Source organism: Chamaea fasciata, unplaced genomic scaffold (assembly GCF_029207755.1).
Source record: "Chamaea fasciata isolate MVZ Bird 193981 ecotype frontalis unplaced genomic scaffold, bChaFas1.0.hap1 SCAF_22, whole genome shotgun sequence".
Lineage (NCBI taxonomy): Eukaryota > Metazoa > Chordata > Aves > Passeriformes > Sylviidae > Chamaea > Chamaea fasciata.
Genome location: NW_027094107.1, coordinates 7,131,265 through 7,155,077, shown reverse-complemented (window position 1 = coordinate 7,155,077; position 23,813 = coordinate 7,131,265). Strand labels below are relative to the sequence as shown.

Sequence of the window (23,813 nt, the reverse complement as noted above, 5' to 3'; positions counted from 1 at the left end):
TCCCTAACTGCTCCAGCAAGACCAGCAAAGGCAGGGACAACAGCCGGCACGCACGTTTCTTGGAAGAATTTGAAAAATAGAACACCAGGGAATTAGCAAAGAATCCTCAAAAGACAGACATGTTAGAAATATTCCAAAGGTGAAAAAAGTCTCCACCAGTGGTTAGACTTCAGCTGACACCAGAACCTCTGTCTATGAGGAATCTCCAATCCTCTGTCATAGGAAACTGAAATGAGGAAAACAAAGACTGCCAAGACAACCCCAAGCAAGCACACCGTGGAGCCTGGAACAGGAGTCCTGAAAGGAACTCAGAGCTGGCACTGAATAATGATGGACACACAAACATGTGCAATTAATAGAGGCACATGTTTTAATTAACTTCAACTACAGGCATGTTCTGCAGTAGCCTACGACAATGATTAGGATTGCATAGTCCCAGAAATGAGTTTTCAAAGAGATGCTACATTCACAGAAGAAGAAAAAAGTTGCCATGAAAAAAATAAAACTAAATGAAATCTGCTTTAAAAAATGGAAGAGGGCAGTAAACCTAGTTTTATGCAGAGCAACCACCACGTAATGCTGCAATACAGCAGTGAAACTGTGAGTTACCTAAACTGTCACCCAAGGGGGGGAAAAAAAAAGAGAAAGAGGCTGAAATGGTGTTAGCCAACATAGATAAATTGATTGACTAATGGATCTGATGCTGACTTAATCTTCTTTTTGGCAGTGCCCTGAAAAGCCTGCTTTTTTGCCTTCCCTTACCTAAATGAAATTAACCTATTCCAGAGAATTAAGAACAATTTATCAGGCCACTGAAGACAGACTGCTTGTTGGATCTGGATCTGTATTATTCTGTCCAAAACACAAGATAAACTTTGCAATTCAAAAAAACCACCAAACCTGAAAATGGAAGGATTGGCAAAGTGTGGCATCTGGAGTGTCACTGCTCTTTCCTCACACACTTCCTGGCACGCTCCAGCACACAGGTCGTACAACCAACCTTTTGTTTGGAACAAGAGTGCTTTGGCTCCTGCTACAACACAATTTGTTCTTGATTACCTCAGAAAACGTAATTTCCAGTGCATCAAACAAGAAGCAATTTGGGAGCAGAATATTTCACTGTGGCTTCAAGCTCTTTTAATTTCATTATAAAACTAAAATCTTGGGTTGGGTTGTTTTTTTTTTTTTCCCAAGAAAGTTTTACATGAAAACTTTAATTTCTGAACATGTCAAACCCATTATTTTGTTCCTCCTCACAACACCCAAAAAAATAGTTTTCTGCAAAAAAGAATCTAGGAAATTGGTTACTTAATTTTTCACCAGCAAAGGTTTCTTCTTGCAAAACATTATCATCTTGCACTCATTTGAGGACCTGCAGGGCTGCCATTGCTCACTCCCTGGAAGAAAACCTAAGAATTAAAGAATTAAAGGCCATATTTTCTTCTAGTATTAACTGGTCACATCCTGAAACGTAGGCTGACAAAGAAAATTTGGCTAAAGGCTTGGCTGGAGCCAGAATGCTCCACCACAAAGGAAATCGTCTCAGGGAAACCCCAGGTTGGCACATCTTTCCTCTCAACCTTTGAGCTCTGCCTGCAGGATGCAATAAAAATAAACAGTTATCTGTAAAACCTTTAATGGTGATGGGACACGGAGCTAGGGCAGGAGGAAACATAAGAAGAAGAACAAAAAGGGTTCACTCAGGAGGGTTTAAAATGAGCAAAAGGCTGAGGAAAGCACACGGGTTGCACTATAGACCTACATCAGTACAACTGAGTGGGATTCCCACCCTTCTGTAAAACTCACAGATGGGGCTGCAAGGCCTGGCATCACAAATGGAAGTAAACGATGAGTAAAATGATGAGTAAATGATGAGTAAAGTGTCCCCTCCTTCTGTACTGCCTGCTTGCTGCAGTCAGCAGGACAGTTCCCTCTCTAATGTGAGGGAATGAGGTGAGAAAAATCAGGAGTAAGAGCAGAACATACTGGGCAATGCTTAAAACTGAGGCTAGCTCACATTAAACTCAGAAATCACCCTCAGATTTATCCTGGGATGGATGTGACAGCAGAAGGACAATGACAGCCCCTCCCAATTCCCTCTGTTGCTTTCACGCAGGATTGGGCTGAAGGAAGACAAAACCCAGGAGGCAGGTTGTGAGGGAGGAAGGGGACCAGGATGGATGGAATGCTGGGGAAGTCAGGGGACGGGGGCACTGCACACTCTCTCGAGAGACCCAAAAGGTGCGGTTGCCTTCAACATTTGACGTTTTGGGAACCATGCAAGACCCCTGTCAGCAGAAGCACAAGGCAGACAGCAGGGCAAGGCATAATGACACTTCTGCATCTGACATTATCCATTTCAGCCAGGATTCACATATATTTTTCCCCTCAGACTGCTGTGTCATGGGAAGCCAAACCCGGTTCTCACTGAACTGGTGTGACCTCTGCAAGGAGAAGCAGTAGGTCTTCAAACCCATGCTCCTTCATTTCCCTGCAGGCAGAGCTGGAAGTTGAAATGCTCAGTCCACTACACGGGGTGAGCGTGCTGGAGACTGCGTGGGAACAAACCCTCTGAAAACAAACCCAACTTCGCTGTTTCGTGGATGTGTTGGCTCCAGCCTCTTTGGGCACATGATGAGAGGCATGCTTTGTGCCTTAGCTCACCACGGTGCACCCCACAGCACGTTTCGGGGTGACGCGTCCACAGCACACACCCCATAGCTACAGGCTGTGACAGCACCTTCTTCTCTAAATGTTTGCCCTCCCTCGCTCACACATTCTCCTGCAATGTTCAAATGGTACAAAAAGATGGTATCAGAATCAGTTTGGATTGTTATCCATGTACAGGGCTTTGCAAAGGAAGGCAAAGCTGGCTCTTCTCTGTATTGGGAAGAAAAGGGAAAACACGTTGGGAAGGTAACGATGCTGCCGACACCATTTAAAGTCCAGGAAAAGAAAGCCCTGATTTCACTAATCTTCTGATCATTTACAGACTTCTTTCCATGGATGTGGTCATGTGTTTACAACAATATTTGCAGCTGCTGCAACAGTCATATAAACATTGAAAGGACACAAATTCAAAAGTTCAAATAATGACATGCCTTTAATTATGATTAATGTCCATTACTAATCATCCAAGAACCAATACTCTGGAGATGTGTTTTGCAAACTTGGATAACATAATGGGGATTACCCATATAATATCAAACATAAAACTAGATATGTCATAAAGCCCAGATTAGAAGCCACAAATTTCTTCAGCTCTGTAGCACCCAGGGTATGTCATTTAGATAATTACACAGATTTTGACTCTGGCGCGGAGTACCATGTGAATTATTACCTGTCTACACACATTTCCCAGAGACACAATCACAGAGGCCTTAATGGAGAACACCACACAACTACATATGGAAAAAAAAAAAAATAAGAATCAAACACACTTTATCATAGAATCATAGAAAACCAGGCTGGAAAGGGACTCCAAGGATCATCTGGTCCAACCTTTCCTGGGAAAAAGAAACCTCCACAAGACATTGGCACTGAAAAGATGTGGAAGAGTGGAAAGAGCCACACATTCTGAGAGCATAAATCATCACTCTCTTAAAGATAACAGAACTGGATGATTATTTCTCACTAGGAAAAGCAGAAAAGCATTTTATGAGGCTCATAAATCGACATCCCACAGACAACAGAATCCTTGCCATTCCTCTCTTTCTCATTTCTATCCCGCTCCCTTGGTGCTTTCTCCTGTTTTTCAGTGAAAAATAGGAAAAGTGAGTGCAGTGGGAAAACTGATGTTGTAGGAAAACCAACCCACTTGGTACTTCCCTTCCCAGTACTGACAAAACTCAAGGGCAAATTCCCTCATTTCCCTTCTTTTGCTACATTCCCAACAGGGCTGATTTTGGCGTCCTGCAGCAAGTGTGAACACTCACATTGCTTCTGTGACCGTTCCTTTAAAGATGTTTTGTCAAGGATGGATTTAGCAGGGGATGATAGGTAACCTCATAAGAAGCTGTTTCTGGTGCTTTTCTATTCTTCAAACTCCATCTCATCCCATCCCATCCCACCACATTATCTGTCCTGTTTGCAAGTTTTAGGAGGATAAAGAGCATCAGGCACTGTAAAAAATAAACTACTACAGAAAGTACCCACTCATAAAGTAACTTTAAATTCTTTTCTTGATTGGGAACATACTTGCATACCTCTAAAGTGTATGACTTCACATAGTTATGTCTGATATAATAAATAAAAGGCTTCCCCAGAAGTCATATAGAGCACTAATTCAAGGAGTTGCAATACACAGAGCTCTAGAAAGTTCACATTTTGATTGTTTTCCTTTTGGTTCAGCACCCTGCACTTTCAGGCCTCTCTATAAAAAAAGGCTTTGACTTTCTGAGTGCCACTTAGAAGCAGAAAGTTTTCAGGAAGCCAGGTGAATAAGGTCAGTATTTGCCACACTGAAGCACCCCACAGAGGTCTGTTCAGGCAGTGTTTTCTCCTGCCTCATGGGGACCAAAGGGTTGATGAATGCTCTGAGCCTGAGAACAGCCACATCAAAGCAGACCTGAGGGTCATCTGGTCCCGTGCCTTGTACCACCACTGCCAGAAGGAGCTGCCTCATGGAAAAGTTCCATTTTACCTTATATGCACATTTACATTTTTTTTTTTTCAGCAGCGATAGAGCGTTTTAACAAGCTGCAATCGACCTCCAGTCTGCAGTGAATTTTGACTTTTCGTTCCAATTTTAAACACCAAAACCCAAATGTGGACACGGCAATTCCCCACAGTACAGGAATTAAGAGTCAAAGACATTCACTTCCTGAAACAATATACAAGGCCAAATTTGTAATCTTTCTCTGCCTGTCCCCATCTGGCAGAGGGGAATAATCCCACAAAACAGCACATGTCTGATCTGACTGTCATGGGGAAATTAGAGCCTTTTATCTAGAGAAGGAGAAGTCCTCCATTAGTAAGGTTTCCTCTGCCACCAAGGGAAAGAAACATTGCCTCCTGGTGATTATAACCATAATTATTATTATAAATTCTGAAACACTTTGAATTACGTGTACAATTTCTTTAAATGGGCACCATTGTTAGCGCAAGTTGGTTTGAACCCGTGATTTATTCATGGCTTAATAACCCTGTTTGCTTCACGTGCTCAGCACATTTTGCTCAGTATATTGTATTACTGGCTGGTTGCTATAAACAGTCCATTTAAATTTAGACAGAAGCTTTTGGAAAAGTTCTATTTCTAACAGATATGCGAATTAGAACACTAATTCCTGCATTGATCAGGAACTACTGGTTTCTTCTAAACTCTTTAATATTTATCTGCGTGCCTCAGGTTCTCAAAAACGTTCACAGGTTGAAGTTCCCATTCAAACAAAGCTTTCTATTCAGGCCAATCCTAATGTTCAGTCAACTAAAGATCAAGAGGAAGTCTGCCAGACAGCACTGCCAAATTGTGAAATTTCTGCAAATAAATAAGAGTCAGACGTCCCCGTGGTGGTGTTAATAAAATACATCCAGCCTCGCCAATAAATCTGCAGGACCTTTCTCCATGTTCTGAAGTATAAAAGCTTTGGCTTTACTGACATTGCTGCAAAGCAGGTCTTAATCAAAACTAGCCATGGAAGAAGAGAAAAAAGTCTTTAAAATGTGGTCACATCCACATTTTGTCAAGAAATGATACCTTTTTAACCACTGTGAAATTAAAATGCACCTTTTTTTTACTTAAATTCTTCCAAACTTCTGGCTTGAAGGTGTTGGAGAAAAACCAGACTACACCACTGATGATGTACAGAGCTCTACAGCGAGGTCCTCCTGGGCTACTTCATATTTGAATTTTTAAAGGTATTGCCAGGAGCCAAACATGGTTGTTTGTTCTCCACAGTGATGGCAGCACTTTGTAAGGGTCATATGCTGTTCCCTCCCCTGAAATTTCCATGCTGCAGTTTCTTAATTGGTCATCGTTTGCAGGATGACAGTTTTCACTTGGCTCTTTGGAGAAGGAAACATTTCTAAAAGAAGCATCATCCTCAAGTACGTATAAAGCTGGGAGGAGCAACACCTGCTCCCTATTTTACTCCCTTTCTCTATTCAGAGCAGGAGATCAAGTCACATGTATGTTAACAGGCATTGCCTGTTTTACAACCTTTTTTTTCTGAATGGTGTGAAAAGCTAGAACCTAAATCAAACAGGAATTAGACAAAGCCATAGGGTTGGTTTTGTGTGTGTTTTAAAGCACTTGGCTTTGAACAATTGAAAATAAAGCTTTGGGTTTCAACGTAGATGAAAGACAGTGAAAGCCATATGGATAAATAAATATTAGGTGAGTAATTAATAGGTATCACACTCTCAGGTGCCAATGCGGCTGTAATTACAGACGAGATTGTGCATGGAGATATTCAGAGATTAAGGAAGAAGACTGGCAGAAGAGAGCAAATATGTGAAACTCAGCTCACTGGCTTTACAATTCTTCCCAGAGTGAAACTGTCTTGGCCTCCTCCCATGGGAGTGTCTCAGGAGAGGGGGACTGAGATGAAGACTAAGGGCAGGCAAACCTAAACACCAGACTCGATCTCACCCTTTCCTTCTAAACCCTACATAAATCCATTCACATGGACAAAGGCTTATGTTTCCGAGCAATCATTCAGAACACAGCTCTTAAGTCAGAAGGCAGCGAGCTGCTTCACAAATTAATTTCGGGCTCCTCTTGGCTCTATTCCTGTCTTTTTGCTGCCTAAAACTAGCTGTGTTTTGTTGTTTAAAACTGTGTTTTGTTGTTCTGCTAAACTGTTTGAATGCAGGTCATTTACTACCCAGACAGAAGGGAAAGGGCAAAAGCAGAGGTGCTTGATCTCTTCAAAGCACAATCTTGCAGCACTTTCAAAATCTGTATGACGACTGCCTTGTCCTGCTTTGAATTTTATCTGCCTTCTTACTTCTTTAAGATACTCCCAACACAATTACAGGCAGACACTGTTAGTCCCTGAAAGAATTAATTCAGCAGGACTGTGAGGAAGGCAGGGAAGTGCAAGAGGCATAAGGAACAGATGTGATGCATTAGCAGATCTCTTTCTTTTGAATTCACAGACTTAATGTATTTAAACAACCCATAAGCATTTGGAAACTTAGGTGTTACCGGGCTGATGAGTTGTAATACACTTTTTGATAGAAAATGCAGGAGAATTGTGCTCTTGGTGGTAGAGGTTGAGAGTTTCTGAATGTCAGTAGCTTTCCACAGCATGGAAATGCACTTAAAAGCGAAAATAATTTTAGATGAGGGGAGAAGGACTGAGACGAAGAAACTAATACAATGTGAGGGGAAACTATGGCTCCGCAGGCAGGTGATCTACAGGTCCCGCATCCTACCAGCAGCACTTCTCACAAGGAAGAAGCATTATCCCTGGTGCAGCTCTTAAAATGCACACTGGACACTTGTGACAGAAATAAAGTAAACCAGATGATGGGACGGTGTCATGGTTTACCTCAGCAAGTAACTAAACACCACACAGCTGCTCACTAATCTCCTTCAGTGGAACGGGAGAGTGAATGGAGGGGGCAGAGGTAAAGTTCGTGTGTTGAGAAAAAAAGACAGTTTAATAGCACAGAAATGGAAGGGAAGTAATAATAATAATAGAATCAGAATGTGCAAAACAAGTGATGCACAATGCAATTGCTCACCGCCTGACAAAACTGATGCCCAGCTGGTCCCTGGGCAGCAGCCCCAGCTTCCCCCATAACTTACAGGCTGAGCATGACACCATACAGGCTGGAATACCCCTTTGGTCAGTTGGGGTCACCTGTCCTGGCTGTGTCCCCTTCCAGCTCCTTGTGCCCCCCTTGCTGGCAGGGCAGCTGAAAAGTCCTTGAGTTAGTGTAAACACTAACTCAAACTTAGCAACAACTAAAACATCAGTGTGGTATCAACACTATTCTCACCCTAAATCCAAAACCAGCACTGTACCAGGTACTAAGAAGAAAACTGACTCCATCCCAGCTGAAACCAGGACAGATGGACAAAAACACAGCTTCTATCAGGTACCACAGCTCTAAAAATCTCCTTGACTAGGACAGAGGAAGCAGCACACAGTCTGTCTGAAGGGTACTGGTCAGCAGTCCCCTGGAAAGGAGGCTCTGCTCACCATCCTAAAGAAATCACATCTTCTGTCTTCCTTTCTCAAGGGTGAAAGATAAGAATAAACATCACCAGGCTCAGTTTTGTGGGAGGGATATCAGTAGCATTGGGGTTTGTCCACAGCTGCCCAGAAAGCCAGCACAAGGGCTTTCTAACCACTCACACCCTCCACAACGGGAAACTGAAAACCATTTTGGACAAGCACACAGCCACAGAGATCACAGGCTGAGGCATAAGAAAGGGGCTGTGTCCAAGCCAAAGCTCCTTTCATCTCTTTTGCCACTGAAGGACACTTCAACTTCAGACTGTCCTTTTACCAACACCACAGGGAACTTCCACAAAACAGCTTCTCCTGTTCTATTCCCGTGCCACTTCAAGGCCACTTCAGTAGAGACCTCACCTTCAAAGCTGGCACCAGTCAGGACAAAAGGTCCAAAATCAGAAGACTTTTATACAGCCTTGTTTTAGCATGATTGCAAAATATCTATCTTCCTATTAGAGCAGAGCTGTCCAAGCACTTGTTCAAGTAATGCTCAAGTGATTTGTGTCCAAAGAAGGGCAGCGAGGCTGGTGGAAACGTTCAAAAAATGTGTAGATGTGACACTTAGGGGCAGGATTAATGATGGACCTGGCAGTGTTAGGTTAATGGCAGGACTCAGTGATCTTGGAGATTTTCCAATTCTGCTTTGAGCTCTAGGATGAGTGGAGTCATTCTCTCTCCTGAATCCACTCTGTTTGCCCCCTCCCTCTCCTGCCCCCAGGAGCACTCAGCGCAGTGGGGGAACAGGACAGGCACTCAATACTCCACACAGAGACACAAAACCGTGTCCTTTGTTCCCAACAGGGAGCTGCCAAGCCCTGCTGCAGTCCCTGCTGGTGTGGCAGCTCAGAGCTGTGGCACTGCTGCCAGGATGCCACTGCAAATACAGCTGGACCACCAGCTACTCACAGCACTTAGGGAGCTGCCAATCCAAATCCAACCCAGCCACTTTAAAGAGGATTCAGCACACACTGACAACCCTGCTTTCAAGAAAGTCCAGGAGTTAAAACAGATCCCTCAGAGCAGAAAGGGCCACTGGTTTCCGAAGAAGTGCAAAGCCAGGTGCTTTTCTGTGCTGCCATCCTCGCCCATCCTGCAGTCAGCAACCAAGTGCATTTAGATGCCCCACACAGAGCATCTTTCCCCAGCCCTCCTCGTTTCCTGGTGAAAGATCAGTCTCAGCAGAATTAGAGAAGAAAGAGTGTGTGAAAGGACAAACACAAAATGAATGCTTAGCAGGAATTGGCTTCCCTGCCTGTTCTTCTTTAAAAAAAGAAAAGCTTTTCTAGAACAACACAGTGCAGAAAAACCATTCAGCTTTCTGTTTTCAAATGAATTTGTTTTACATGTCCACAGCAGAAAGTTAAACTCAACAAAGGGCTGCTCAGCACTTCCCCTTCATTGACATGCTCTGTCCTCCCGTTCCAGGGACAAAATCTGGGGACAATTTTAGCCCAGCTAAGGAAAGCTTGTGGCCAAGGGCTTGACACAACAACTCCCCAGGCAGGGACATCTTCCTCTAGACCAGGTTGCTCCAAGCCAAGTCCAAACTGGCCTTGAACAGTTCCAGGGATGGGGCATCCACAGCTTCTCTGGGTAACCTGTGCCAGTGTCTCAGCACCCTCAGAGTGAAGAATTTTGTCTCAATATCTCATCTAAACCAGCCTTCTGCCACCATGAAGCCCTTCTGCCTTTACAGCCCCTGTAAAAAATCCCTCTCAAGTTCTCCGGCAGGCCAGGCCATAGAGAGTTTTGTTGACTACCAGGAACTGAAACTCATTTAAAATACCAGGGCAGAGAAAAAAATAGAAGAGTTGATTACCAACCAGGATAACATTCCAGGAGAAAGGTGTCAGAGGGGGATCGTTTATCTTCATTCCACGTGGAAGGAAAAATTTGTACCTTTACACATTTGTTACTAATGATTAAAAGGATCACTTTTAAAGGTAAGGGGAAACTGTAAAAGGCTGGTCTGTGAAAGCAATGGGAACAGCCCAGCAACTGGTTTTGTAATGCCAGCGATCAATCAGGAGAAATCCAGCCTCTCCTGGGAGGAATTTGTCTCAAAAAGGAAATAATAAATGAGAGAACTGGAGTCAAAATACCAGTAAGGAAGAACAGATGCTGCCACAGCAAGATTGAAACAGTCTAGCTCCTTGTAAGCCCTGTTTGTTGCTTCCCCACTGCTCTGTTTCCATATCTGTATAATTTATTCCAAAGCAAATTTATTATTTTAAAGACTCCATGGAGAAGGCTGTGTGTGCGCGAAGGGACACGGGGCTGACTATTTCTTCCTCTTGCACTCCATTATCAAAGGCTTCGTCTAGTCTGGGATTTAGCAAGACTTTTAATTAACGGCTTCCAATGGTACATCCACACTGGAAAGATTTCTCGCATTGGCTAATTAGTCTGTTGTCTTAATTAGGCAAGTCAGTTTTAGGTCCTCATCACCTTGCATGGGAAACCCTGGTTTTCCCACCTAGGTTTTCCTTCGAGTCAGTTCCCAGCTTTTCTGTCCTGACTTGCTTTTTGGAAGGACTCAGAGCAAGGTGCTGGCAGACAGCATTGCCTCACCTTTCCCTGCGAGTCTAGACCAGGCAGGGAATTTGTTTTGCTTTGTTCACTGCAGCTGCTCTGAAAACAGGGCCCCCCTCGAGCCCCAGCAAGGTCCTGGGTCATTAGGAACTGGCTCATCAGCGTCAGTCAGGAACAAGAGTGCACTGCCTTACAAATTCTCTGTTTTCCTATGAGGATAACGCCAGTGCCAGTGGGGTTGGAATGAGATCATCTTTAAAATCCCTTCCAGAACAAAGCATTCTCTAATTCCGCCCCTGAAGGACCAGAAGACCAGGACATGTGCCAGAGATGTTCAATCCTCCTAACCTAGGTGAGAAGTGACCTGAAGTCGGGCACCTTCCAGCAGGCTGGGTTTGCTGGACTGCTCTGGCTCCAAAGGAATGCAGGGGGAACATCGGCAGGAGCTGCAAACTCGTGCCTTGCCAGGGACAGCAGAGCTGTGACTCCTGCTGCTCCTCCTTGCTCTGACTGCTGGCCGTGGTAGCAACTCTCAGCACACAGGACTGCCTCTTCCAAGGCAGGGATTCACTCAGCAGCCTCTCACCACAAGCCTCCATCCTGTTCCCATCACACGTGCCCCTCCTTCTCCCACCACACCTGTGTCTTTCTGCAAGTCCTCACACCACACTCCTGCCTTCCCTACAGAAACTCCCACGGATGAGCACGGCAGAGGCAGAGTTTGCAATCCATACTGTCACGTCTGACCATTTTGGTGCCCATCAGCTACACCTACTCCTGAAGTGTTTTGTCAGCAAGCTTTCCACTTAGTCCAATTAACTTCGACTAATCACTTTTGATTAGCAGAAAGACTGTTTAAGACACAAGCCATGACGGCAGAGCTCACCACTGACTTAATGCTCACATCTTAGGCACAGTAGAAAATTTTTTTTTTTCATTTCTACTCTTCCCTTGAAACAGCCAAGATATCTCTCTGCCTTGACAACATGACCTTCTCCATAAAGGCACCAGTATGCTCCATTCTAGCTTAATTTCTCCCCGCAAAGCAGAGCACAGAAAACTGCGAATGTTTTTGGAAAGGCCAGAAAGAAAACAGGCAGAACTAGTGATGGGAAGCAGAGGAGAGCTAACTCTTCAACTCATCTTCATTTTGGAACACCTTTCCTATGAAGGAAAGGCTGAGAGAGTTGGGGGTGCTCAGTCTGGAGAAGGTTCCAGGGAGACCTTACAGCATCCTCTAGTAATTAAAGAGATGAAAGATCTCTTTCATCTTTCTTTCCTGTAAGAAAGATGGGGAACAGACATTTTAGCAAGGGCTGTTGCACTGGGACCAAGGGGTAATGGGTTTAAATTAAAATGGGGTAGATTTAGATTAAATATTAGGAAAAAGTTTTTTACAATGAGGATGGTGAGCCACTGGTACGGTTTGCTCAGAGAGGTGGTAGGTGCCCCATCCTGCAACATCCAAGGCTTGAGAGAAAAGCAGGAATACTAACTTAGGCAACTCCAGGCTACTCCAAATGCTACTGGAAACCTCTTCAAGGAATATTCTATGTTGTCATGACTTGCTTTCAATCTCTGTACCAGGAATTGGAAAGGGTGTTTACTACACCTGAGGTATAGGTAATGCACTTTATGCCCCCATCTTCACGGTACCACTGGCCAAACTCTTCCTGAATTTCAGCTCTGACCTCCTCCCTGAACACACAGAGAAGCCACAGGACTGTCCTGGGGGTGCTGTAAGGCTGGGCAATCAGTCACAGGGCCTGGGGTTTGCTGTTATTTGGGCTGGCCCATCTCAGCCCTGCAGAGAAGAGCTGAGAGATCTCCACCACCTCCCCAGCACTCCACAACTGAGACACTGTTCAGAAAGCTCCAGAGCACCTCAAAGATGAGGAGGGAGGACACGCAGAGGCTGAAGAACTGTCTCTAGAGGTCCTGAGGCTGAAGAACAAACCCAGCTGGCAAAGGTGTAGTAGTAGGGGGAGGCTGCCCAGCCATTCAGCCCTGCTCTGCTCCCTGAGGCACCTCTGGTTGTGCCAACACAGAGATATGACCCAGACAATTCCAGGGAAAAGCTGCAGGTAGGGAATGACACTAAGCACAGCCCTTGTCCTCAGACAGCACGGGGCCAGGCTAATGACACAGGCCATTGTTCTCCCATTCTGTTTAAAAAAGCAATGATTTGCGTGGGTGTTGGCTTTGGAGTACGTGCTTGGCAATGCCAGCGGATAAACAGAGAGGGTTTCCACGGAATACCATTTCTGAAAGAAATACATTTAAGTTATTTTTGAAATATTATTAAATCCAGTAGTGAATATTTCGCATGTGGTATAATCCATTTTCCTAGAAACCGGCCAAGAAAAACTGACAGCAAGGACAGGGGAAGTGCCACCACGCTGCCATCCCTGTCCCACTGCTCCCTCAGGGACACGAGCAGGAGCCTCACACGCCTCCCTCCTCCAGCAGTGTGCCTTAAAAACCCAGTTCCCATCAGCTCTTCCCTCACCAGCCAAGCCTGGATCCTTCCTGCTCTCCTATGATCCAGGGATCCTCCATCAGCCTGTGGAAGCCCCAAAGCTGAGTGCTGACGAATGCATTGGGAGGGCCAATGCAAGGCACTAAAAAAGGCTGGGCAGGGGTGTTTCAGCAGCCTGCAGGTGGGCCTGAGGGCCAAAAGAAACGGCACAGTGAGATCCGGATTGCTTTTGCCGTTGAAACTGGGCTGCAGATGCAGGCAGGAGACAAGCAGGTGGATTGGGTGGGTGCAGGAGAATCAGCCCCGAGCACAAACCAGCATCTCTCGGTTTTCAGTAGTTCTACCCTAAATGCAGAGCCCAAATCCACACCCAGGCACCAGGACTCCAAACTTCTACTTCCTCTTGTGTTCTCTACCTGCTGCTCGCTGCACAAACCCTCCTATGCCGTGTTTGGATGCAGGTCCAGGGATAGCTTAAGCCGCAGTGATCACCTAAAGGAACAGGGTCTCACCCTGCGGCACGCAGGAAAGGAAGTTAGTTACTCTGCACAAGTCATTGGAAAATCCTGCACCACCTGGAAAACATCTCCTTTTCCTAAACTGCTCCTTCTGAATCTCCTGACAAGTAGGACAGAGCTAAAGCCACCAGAGGAGCCCTGTGCCCCCATCCTGGCTCATGCAGGGAGGCCGCTCCCTCCCACCTGGCTGTCAGGCAGCGTCCCCTGGGGCAGCACAGGCCAGGGCTCCATTTCCTAATGCATCCAAATGCAACTCTGCTGTGGATTTCACCCATCCCATTAAGATAAAATTTGATCTGTTTTCTGCTGCACTATCTGCAGAAATAAAGCTCACAGCTGAGATCTGAAGGCCAGACAACGGGCCAAGAGTAAGGCAAAATATGTTAAACTCCATTTTCAGTTACAGCTCCCAGAGCCCAGGGGAACTGCAGGACGTGTGCCTGCTCAGCACCACAGGGCTGGGGTTTGCTCCTAGAAAACACCAGGAGCCACCCACCCTTACTGCAAAACACGAATGTCTGCAACAGGAGCTGCCAGCTCTCCCCACCTTTTCTCAGGATGGGGAAGAGGTGCAGCTCGGTCTGAGTATCCCACTGGCCACCCTGGGTCGCTTTTGCTGTGCTTGGTCCATCCCATCACAATCGTGGCCAGATTCTCACCAATCCATTAGCATTCCCATTTATCCCCCTCCTCCCTCACCCTCCGTGCACGCTCCCGCCCCAGGCCCAGAGGCATTGCATCCATGTCAAAGGATAAGCAGGGCAGGTTCAGGGCAGGTGGGACTCTGGGCTGCTGGACCTCAGTCCCCTACAGACTGTCCCCTACAGCATTTGTCAACATCACACCTGAAGGTGATGCTGGGGATTGTTCAACAAAGCAACATCTGAGGTCTCTCAACATAAGGCATCGAGGGGATGGTGAGACAGGGACTCACTGATCTTCATTCCAGTTCTCAGGAATGAGGAGGGTCAAACGTGGGAAAGCTACACCACAGGTTTCCTTTTACATCCTCCAGAAAAAGCAGTCCCATCAGACTGGGGCTGTAGCAGACATGACTGTCACAGGACCATGGCACAGCCTTCTCCTAAGGATTGTCCTGTCCTGTCCTCCTGCAGCCCTTCTCTCTGCTGTGGGACAGACTTGAAAGGAATTAAACATCCTGCACAGAGAGACAAAAGCAAACAAAATGCAAACAACAAAATGCAAACTAAATGGAAAAAAAAAAAAAAGAGAGAGAAAAGCATACAAAGCCCATCTCTGAATTAATTTCCATCTTATTTACAGGCCATGACATGACAGTTGTCTTTCTAAGCCTTTTAATTAATCACAGGGAACAGTTACTTGGAGCACGTATGCCCACCTTCCCTCTTCCTGAAACACGTTCCAGCTCACATTGAAGGACTGTCTGTGAGGCAATTAATTATTTACCATTATCTCTGCCAGTACTTGGCTCTCCAGATCATTTAGGAACATCAAGTCCTTGGGCAGCAAGTCTCTTTGGGGCTGAAAAGGAAAGAAGAGCCTTTGCTAGAGAGCCAGGGAAGGGCACTGGGGCTTGCAGGGATTGAGAAAGGGAGAACAGAAACTCAGACCTGTGCTGAACTCTCTTGTCCATAGAGTGGCCATCTGGGTGACATTTTAAACAATAGAATACACAAATCTTCCTAATAATAGGATTTTTTGTTTCCACTAATTTGTAGGTAACTGTATAGAGACCTACATGTGTAACAGAACTTTTGTCAAACGCTGCAAAGACAATTACTCCTCGGTTCAGAAATGCCAGAATTACTGTTTCTAGTGGAAACCTGATTCATTGCTGTATTGGTTTTGCACAGCCTGGTTTTTGGCCGCAGGGGATCCATGGCAGACAGGGATCCACCAACAGAGGAGTTGCCCAGGCCGGAGCAGGTGATGCCTGGAGGATCCAGTAGGAGACCCAGTGGAGAGAGAGGGCCCTGCTCCCAGGCTGGAGCAGCCTTTTCCTTCCAGGACTGCACCCCATGGAAGGAGAGACCCACACTGCAGCAGTTTTGGGAGGACTCTGTGCCCATGGGGGGGTTGCAGCAGGTGTGCTGGGGCTGCTGCTCATGGGAGGGGACCCAGGCTGGGGCAGTTCACAGAGAACTGTCGCCCACGGGAGGGACCCCACAGCCTCACAGGGCAGGGGCTCCTCTCCCAGAGCGGCAGAAGAAAACCTCAGTGATGTACTGACCCAAACCCCCCTGCCCTGTCAGTGGGAAGGAGGGAGAGGCTGGGGGGGAAAAGGTGTTTTAAAGACTTGTTTTACTTCTCATTATCCTCCTGTGACTCCGTTAGTAATAACACTTTGCAAACATAAGTTGAGCCTGGTTTGTCCTTGAAGTGTTTCTCCCACTGCTTATCTCACTCATTAACTGTTCGTTAATTTATTTTTTTTCTCTCTCTCTCCGCTGCCCAGCTGTAGCAGGGGAGGGTGAGCAAAAGACTCTCGTGGGTGCCTGGCATCGGGCCAGCATCAAACCACAACAATTCCTCTCAAATCACGTATTTATCACTTGACCACATACCATCTGCCTCCCAAACCACTGGTACACCTGAAGTGCACGCTGAGCGCTGCTGACTTACTGAGTGACTAACAGTGCTTCGAATCCACTCCCCAGCCACACACCCATGACTTCCAGCGCTGTGTTCAAGTCCTGCTCCAAACTGAGGTTTGGGAGTGGGAGGAGCAAAAAAAAGTTCTGCTGGGAGTTACACTGAGTTTCACAAAGGGGCTCCTGAGGTCCGGCGTTCCTAAAAATACTCGCATCTACATAAAGGCTTTTTTCCCTGAAAAAAAAAAAATAGAAAAGAAAAAAAAAAATGCAAACCCAAATATTGGAAGCTTTGACCTCACAGAGTTGATGGGGTGGAATCCCCTTGGGAACCCCAATGGAGATGCTTGAAGGACCGATTTAGAAATATTTCTGAAGCTAGTGTGCTACAAAGCAACTTAGGAGCTGCTCAAAGCCTGAGTGAGCTGCTGCTTCCTCCAGAGCTCTGGGAGCACAGCATGGGAGCAGCACAGCATGAGGCCACAAATGCCACCACTTGGAGCAAGACAGTGGCTGACACAGCCCAGGAGGAGCCCAGAGCAGCACTGCTGGAAGGAGGGATGTGCCAGGGCCTGGCTGGGAATCCAGCCTGAGCCCTCACCAGCCCTCACCTGGGAAGGTGATGCCATCAGAGACCTCTCCAAATCAGTTTGGCCGTGGAGCTGTGCCTGTGGCTCCAGCACAGCCTGAGCAAATGCCGTGTCTCTGTGTCTCACTGTGCGAGGCATCTTCTAGCAAAAGACAGGTCAAGACTGTTCTCCACTTTATGCTCCTATTAAAGTTTGCACCTCACCTTAATCCAAACTGATTTTCTCCCAGGTTTCATCCCACTGTCTCTCCTGCTTCTCCCACCTCCTGCAGCCCCCACCTGGCAGAGCCACAGGAGCAGAGGGACAGACGCATCCCCACCTGCCCTCCCGCTCCCAGAGCCCACCACACCCCACAGCAGACCACTTCCAACGACTCTGCCCCGGCCCAGGAGCCCACGGCCTCCCTGTGCTGAGCCCCAGCCCCAGGCCAGCTCCTCCAGAGCAGCACTAACTCTGCAGGCACCATCCCCATCCTTGGTGGCACAGGAGGGGAGCGCCGGCAGTCAGCTGGGCATGGCAAACCCATCAGTGACGAAGCTAAAAGCAACCACTGGCATGGACTGCCCCCCTCAAGAGCTGAGATATTTGTCGGCAGCTCACCCCTCTGCTGTCACAGGTGCCCATCCCTGCTCAAGGGGGTGCTGGGTGCCACCCTTCCCACATCAGAGCACCCAGCAGGTGGGGAAGGGGAGTGCCAGCAACCTTCTCACTCACTGTTTAACCAACACACAGCCTGTTCCCATCAGCAGAGCCCCCCCAGAAAGCCCAGCCACCTGCAGCAGGGCCCCCCCCCCCTCATTTCAGAGAGCCACGGGCTGGGTGCATCAGCAGCACTGGTGGGAGTTTGCTGTAGACAAGTGAATCAGTGGAACAGATGAGCAGCTCCTGAAGCATCTACCCACAATGTGCAGCAAGAAGAGATGTAATTTCAGGCTTATGGCAGATGCTGGAGGGTTTGTGGTGCTAAAAAAAAAAATAAATAAAAAAAAAACTGAAAAAAAAAATAAAATCTCAACACCTACATATAATGGATAGCTTTCTAGGACAAGGAAATCCTGCGGTAGCTGGAAGAAAACCAATCACAGTTCCCAGCTACATCTGAGGTAAGGAAACAGAACGTGGTCCAAAACAACATCTCCTAAAGGTCAGTTTCACAAAACTAGAAAGAATCAGACACAAAAATAACGGAGAGAAAACATCTAAATATAAGTAAGTGTGACAATGCTTATTGGAGGATGCTTAAAGATGCCTGAGTAGAGCCCTCTTTCCCACCAAGAAAAGCAACAGTATATCTAAAAAAAATAATTTGGTTTTAAATAGGAATTTTTAAAGGCAAGAGCCAAATTTAAAAAAAAAAAGAAAAAAAACACCCCACACCAGAAACCCACTACAAAATTAGAGCCAATCTCATAGAATTTGACACATTTTATAAAGAAAGCTAAAAGATATTAAAAAAAACGCCTAGAGTCAATAGGTCTATCACGAAAAAAAAGCAACAATCTATCAATACATTAGGCTTGATGCTAAAAAAACACAGTGAAAGTATCCTGATACAGAGGATGCAGAAAGTATAAGCATTACTTTTTATCTCTGCAAGTAAGGACGACTTAAATCTCAGCTACAGCCAGATTCTCTCTCTGAGAAGCGACTTGGGAAGATCCCCAGCACCATCTGCTAACCATCCTTCACATCTGTACCGAGAAAACCTGGACTCAGAGCCCAAGAAGGAGCTCACCCAAATTCCTAACATTGACTTTAAAGAAAAAAAACAAACCAGAAGCATGTCCCAGGCCAGCCAGGAAGTTCCAGAGGTCTTGAAATAATAAATAAAAAAGCCCTGCTCAAGCAAACAAAAACTTAGCACGGTGCCAGCATTTCCAGAGGGCGAACGGCTGACCCGGGAAGTGCAGGCTGCTCACCCTGCCTGTGCTCCCGACAGGGCAGGGAGATGGAAACACAACTCCTGTTAATCCACACGGTTTTCTGTCTGCAGGGCTTGTCAAACGGATCTAGTATTTCTCCTCAGAGTTTGCATTTGGCTGACAAAGGTGAGCGTGTTGACATGATCCATACAGACTTGTGTGTGACGCCCGGCTTCGGCCGGGGTGACAGTGCAAGAACAAAAATCCTTTCTGCTATGCAAACAGCCGTGTGTAGTGTACACCCAGGGGATTAAAAAGTTGAGCCCAGTGACCTTGTTAGAGCTGTACCTGCGCTGCCTGCCCCTAGAGAGGTTTTGGGTTGTATAGCAGAGTGTATATCCAGAGGATTAAGAAGTTGAGCCCAATGACCTTGTTGGAGTTGTACCTGTGCTGCCTGCACCTAGAAAGGTTTTGGATGCCCAGAGATGATGTTCCCAAGAGCAAGAAGGGCCTGTGAGGCAGCAGAAATTGCTCTCTGCACACAAAGCTCCAGGCAGCAATGCTGGGAGACGTGGGTTTCCAGAGAACGCATGTTTGGGCTGTGTGCCTGAGTCTGCAGCGAGTTCAGAAGAACTGGAGAAGGGAATTGCCAGAGGCTCTGCCTAGGGAGCAGGCTAACTCATTGAAAAATATTGGCTGGTTTTAGAGCTGATTTTCACACTTGTAGAGCTGGCCAGAGCCAGAATGGAAAGCTGTAAACTCAGCCATGCCAGCAGCCTTTGGCTGGTCCTGATCCTGCACGTGCCACATTATACACGGCTCACGACCATTGTTCCTCACTTGGGTCCTAACGTGTGCTCAGCACTCTGAGCGCCTTCCAGTAACAACACCGGGCACGTCAACTGACGTTCCACCTTCCCAGGTGGAAAGGGAAGTCGTGTGATTTCTCTTGAAAGAGCAAGTTCTCCCCAACTCCCCCAGCGCCCAGCGCAAAAGCAGGATGGTCAGGCTTGTCAAAGTTTCCAGCTGCCAAAAAGTTCCGCCCCTCCCATGAAGACATAAAAACATCTTTCCTGTGAGAGGAGCAGGGTTATTCCTCACACCCTTCACCCTCAATCATGTCACTGCCCTGCACTGTGGACATACAGACCAAAGCCTGGAGCTTTTTTTGAACCTCTCTGACCACACAAATATCTCCAAGTGTCCAGGCAGCTGGCTGTAGGAAAGTTTAACACCAGAAGTTCTCCAGCATGACTGGCTGAACAGTCAGCTGTGGATGTCAACTGTCTAGCACAAAGCACACCCTGGGGCTTTCAGTGAATCCCAGCTTCCTCTGCCCACGGGCACCACTCACCTCCTTGCCTTTGTTCAGTTCCAGGCAAATGCTGATGTGAGATGCTGCCCAACATCCACACTCTTGTATCTACGTGCAGTTGTAGCTGTGGGCATGCTGAAGTGACAAGTTCTTCAGAAATGTCCAGGGGAATGGCCCAAAAACCCTCACAAGAGTGATCACCCATCACAGCTACTGAAGCAGTGCCAGTGAAACATCCCAGCCTGAACCCAGCTTATCCTGACAATACAGTTTTAGCTCCAGCTGGATGACCTCGCGTGAGCTTGCTCCAGAAGCGCAGGACTTGGTCCTTCCAGGGTTTGGCAAGAGCTGACACAGCCATCACAGGCGCCCTTTTCATTTATTGAACTGGCTTAGGGTATATTTGTCCAAAGGACTTCAATCTGGCTGCTGGGCTCCAGATGAGCCCCTTTCCTTCACGTGGCTCCTCACATGTCAGGAAGAGCATGAACTGAGCTGAGATCCCTGACTTTTTGTCCTGTGTCCAGGCAGGCTGACAGACTGCTTACTTCCCAACGCAGAGAGAAGCAGTACTGCCTGAACACCCCAAGCACGTGTGATCTTTTCAGCAACACAAGGTGACCACACTTAGATGCAGGTTAGACATTTTACTGCATCAGACCACCGCCACTGGCCTGACCACCTCACCCTCCTGCTGCTGAACCCCTCCATGGTTTAGCACAGGAATTCCCAGTTTAGGCTGTTGGTGAAGGATGAACAGTGCTCAGGTGAACAAAACAGGATGGGTTTGGGACTTACCACTGCTTCAAGGTCTGTCGCGCTGAGTTCCCCACTAGTCACCCTCAAGTTCTGTGTGCAACAAGGGCCACGTCCCCTCAAATCAGGAAGGTTAGCACTGTTTGCACTTGTCTTGACTTTATTTGTACACGCTGACAGCTTGTACAGAGAGCAGACAACAGGCTACTGACAAGGACTAAGATCTGGAAAACATCTCCGTGATCGCTTCAACACAAAGCTGCTCTTTTTCACTTTCACGGGAGCTTTAACTCAACTCACAGTGGGGGCAGTCTTAAGACATGAAATGCATTCAAGTGATCAACGATTTGAAAGGTTATAAAAGCAGTTAATAGCTTCAAATCTGCTTGCAGCCAGATAACATAAACAGCTAGTTAACCTGGGGAGAAGGGTAGGGAGCTTCTTTTTCTTCCCCAGAACCACTGATTACAAGCTTGCAGCACCCACATATTAAAGCAAAGCTGAAGAGAAGAGCAAATACCCTTTCCAAGTATACTGCAGTTTCTCATAAACCCAGAACAGCCTGTCTGTGTACTGTGGGTGCTATGGGCAGCATTTTATGTACCAGTTAAAAAGCAACTCACTATTCGAGGTCACTGCATCCAGAGCCTGCCTAAGCCAATGGCCATTTCTGTGCTTTCTATCATTAATAAAGCCATCAAATGTTAGAGGCACTGGAGGGAAATTGTCCCGTCAGCCTTATCCATCAGGTACTTTTATCGAACCCTCCTGAGTTACTGCTTATTTACAGAAGACTGAGAGGGACAGTGAGACATCAGCATCTCAAAATACTTGCAACTTGCACATCATAAACACCACAGATATTTCATTAAAGCCATTTTACAAGCTATAAAACTGAAGGTCATTTTGTCTCTCTCTATAAAAGCAGACGGTGATATAGTCCTCAGCAAAACATACTCTACAGTACAATTTGAGCAGCACTACACAGACTACTTGAAACTCATTACAGAGCAACTTATATCCAGAACAAGTTCTCTATTAATACTGATATCCAGTTCTATTTCTTTGCTGAAATAACAAGACCCTGAAGGAAAGAAATTAACACCCTCAAATAACACAGCCTTCTTAAAAATATTGAATTATATCAGTTTAACTATTTTCCTAGATGAATTCATCAGGGAGGTCCATACAAGAGGCTACAAAGCAGACTTCCAAAACAAAAACACATAAATTCTTCACTGCGCTTTCAGCATAGCAGATTAATGATAAAAATACTGAAAGGCTGGAACACAAAAGCAAGTGTACAGCGTTGTGATGGACTCGTCTAAAAAACCCGAGCGGCTCTCGTTCAGCACCTGACGCGGCACTCGGAGTCGTCCTCACCTGCGCCTCTGCCCCGCTCCTCCCAGCGCGCCTCGGCTGAAGGGACGTGGGCTTTACCTGAGCTGGCTCCTCCGTTTGCAGCTGCCTCTGGGGGACAAAAGTTTCGAAAAGTCGGAGGACAGCAGCAGCAGCGGGACGGGACAGGACGGGCAGAGAGGGAGCCGGCAGCCCGCTCACCGGAGAGGGCGGGCACTGCTCCGGCTCACCGGCATCCCGGAGCCCCCGGCCGGGGCACATCGCACCCGGGGCTCCCCAGCCAGCGGAGATACCCTCCCCAACCCGGGCCTGCGGCTCTGCTCCGGTCGCCCCCCGCGGGTTCCTGCCCGGCCAGCAGCGGGGCCGTGCGGGGCCGGGGCGCCGAGCCCGGGGCGCGGCGCGGTGCGGGGCCGCTCCGCTCCGCTCCGCCCGCCCCCCGCGCCCGCCCCGCGCTCACCGGCGTTGCGGAGCTTCTTGTTCCGCAGCACGGACAGGATGACCAGCGCGTTGCCCAGCACGTCCACCACGATGGTGAAGATAAGCACGGCCGCCAGCCCGGTGGCTGCTCCCGCCGCCGGGCCCCCCTCCAGCCGGCAGCCTGGGCAGCTCCCGTTGCTCCCCGGCCGCTCCATGCGCGCCTCTGCCCGCCACCGCCGGGGCCCCTCCTCCTCCTCCCGCCCCGACGGCGGCTCTCACCCCCGGGCCCCGGCCCGTCCCGGGGCGAGCCCGCCGCCCCCTGCCCTCCCCTGCCGTCCCCTCCCCGGCGGCGCCGCCGCCCTGCCCGGGGCGGAGCGGGGGGGCCCGCGGGGGTGCCCGGTGCTCGCCGGGGGCACCGAGCGCTCTCCGGGCCGATGGCGACACCGCGCGGCGGCGCCGGGCACCGCGGGAAGGGGGACGCGGCTCGGAGCCGTCGGGCCCGCAGCCCCCGGGGGCACCGGCACTGGATCCGACACCGGGACCGGCACCCGCACCGACACTCGCACCCGTACTGTGCCCGACACCGGGACCGACAGCGGTACCCGCACCGATACCCGCGCTCACACCGCCGTCCGCACCGGCACCCGGCCCCTCTCGCCTCCGCTGCCCGGCTCCCGCCCTCGGGCTCGGCAGGGTTACGAGGCGAACTTTCGCACCTCGAGTCGCTGAAGCCTTTCCCGCTGCCTTTGGCTCCCTCTACCCCGAGGCTCGGCTCCCAGCCAGCCGCCCCTCAAGGCAAACTCATCCCCACAAGGGGGTTTTTCAAGTAATTACTCCAGGATAAGACCATTCGCTTTCGGTTTAATTTTTCACGTGGTGTAATGTGTGCACTGCAGAAGCGCCAGCAGTAATGTAAGCTCAGCGGCTTCTCAGCTGCAGGAAAGCAGCTGTCAGCCGGGATTCCCAGCTCCCCCAGTCGAGATTCCCAGCTCCCCCCGTCGGGACACCCAGCTCCCACAGCCCAGTCCCATGGCTGGGGTTTCCAGGCACCTTTTGTGCTTTATTCCCCACCAGCATGTGCAAGAAGACACCAAACCACTGTGGTCAGACTGTGGCTGCAACACCACAACCACACGAGCTCTCCGCTTCTTTTAGAAAACGGTATCAGAAAAGAGAAAATAGGGGTATTGCAGAACCATTTTGAGTTGGAAAGGACTTGAAAGATC

General features: G+C 48.1%; 1 protein-coding gene across 3 annotated transcripts in view; it reads right to left on the bottom strand.

Moving 5' to 3' along the window:
* Positions 1-22,885, bottom strand: part of GPR50 (G protein-coupled receptor 50) — a 40,944-nt gene extending 18,059 nt beyond the window's left edge. Inside the window, exons 1-2 of one of the 3 annotated variants that reach the window (XM_066202613.1) lie at positions 22,628-22,860; positions 22,195-22,281 (exon numbers count right to left, since the gene is read on the bottom strand). In XM_066202613.1, the coding sequence (XP_066058710.1) occupies positions 22,195-22,281; positions 22,628-22,802 (262 nt within the window). In that variant the 5' untranslated portion in view covers positions 22,803-22,860. Of the gene's footprint in view, positions 1-22,194; positions 22,282-22,627 lie in introns of all 3 variants that reach the window. The other 2 variants (XM_066202614.1, XM_066202616.1) reach the window with 2 other exon arrangements.
* Positions 22,886-23,813: the final 928 nt, after the last annotated feature.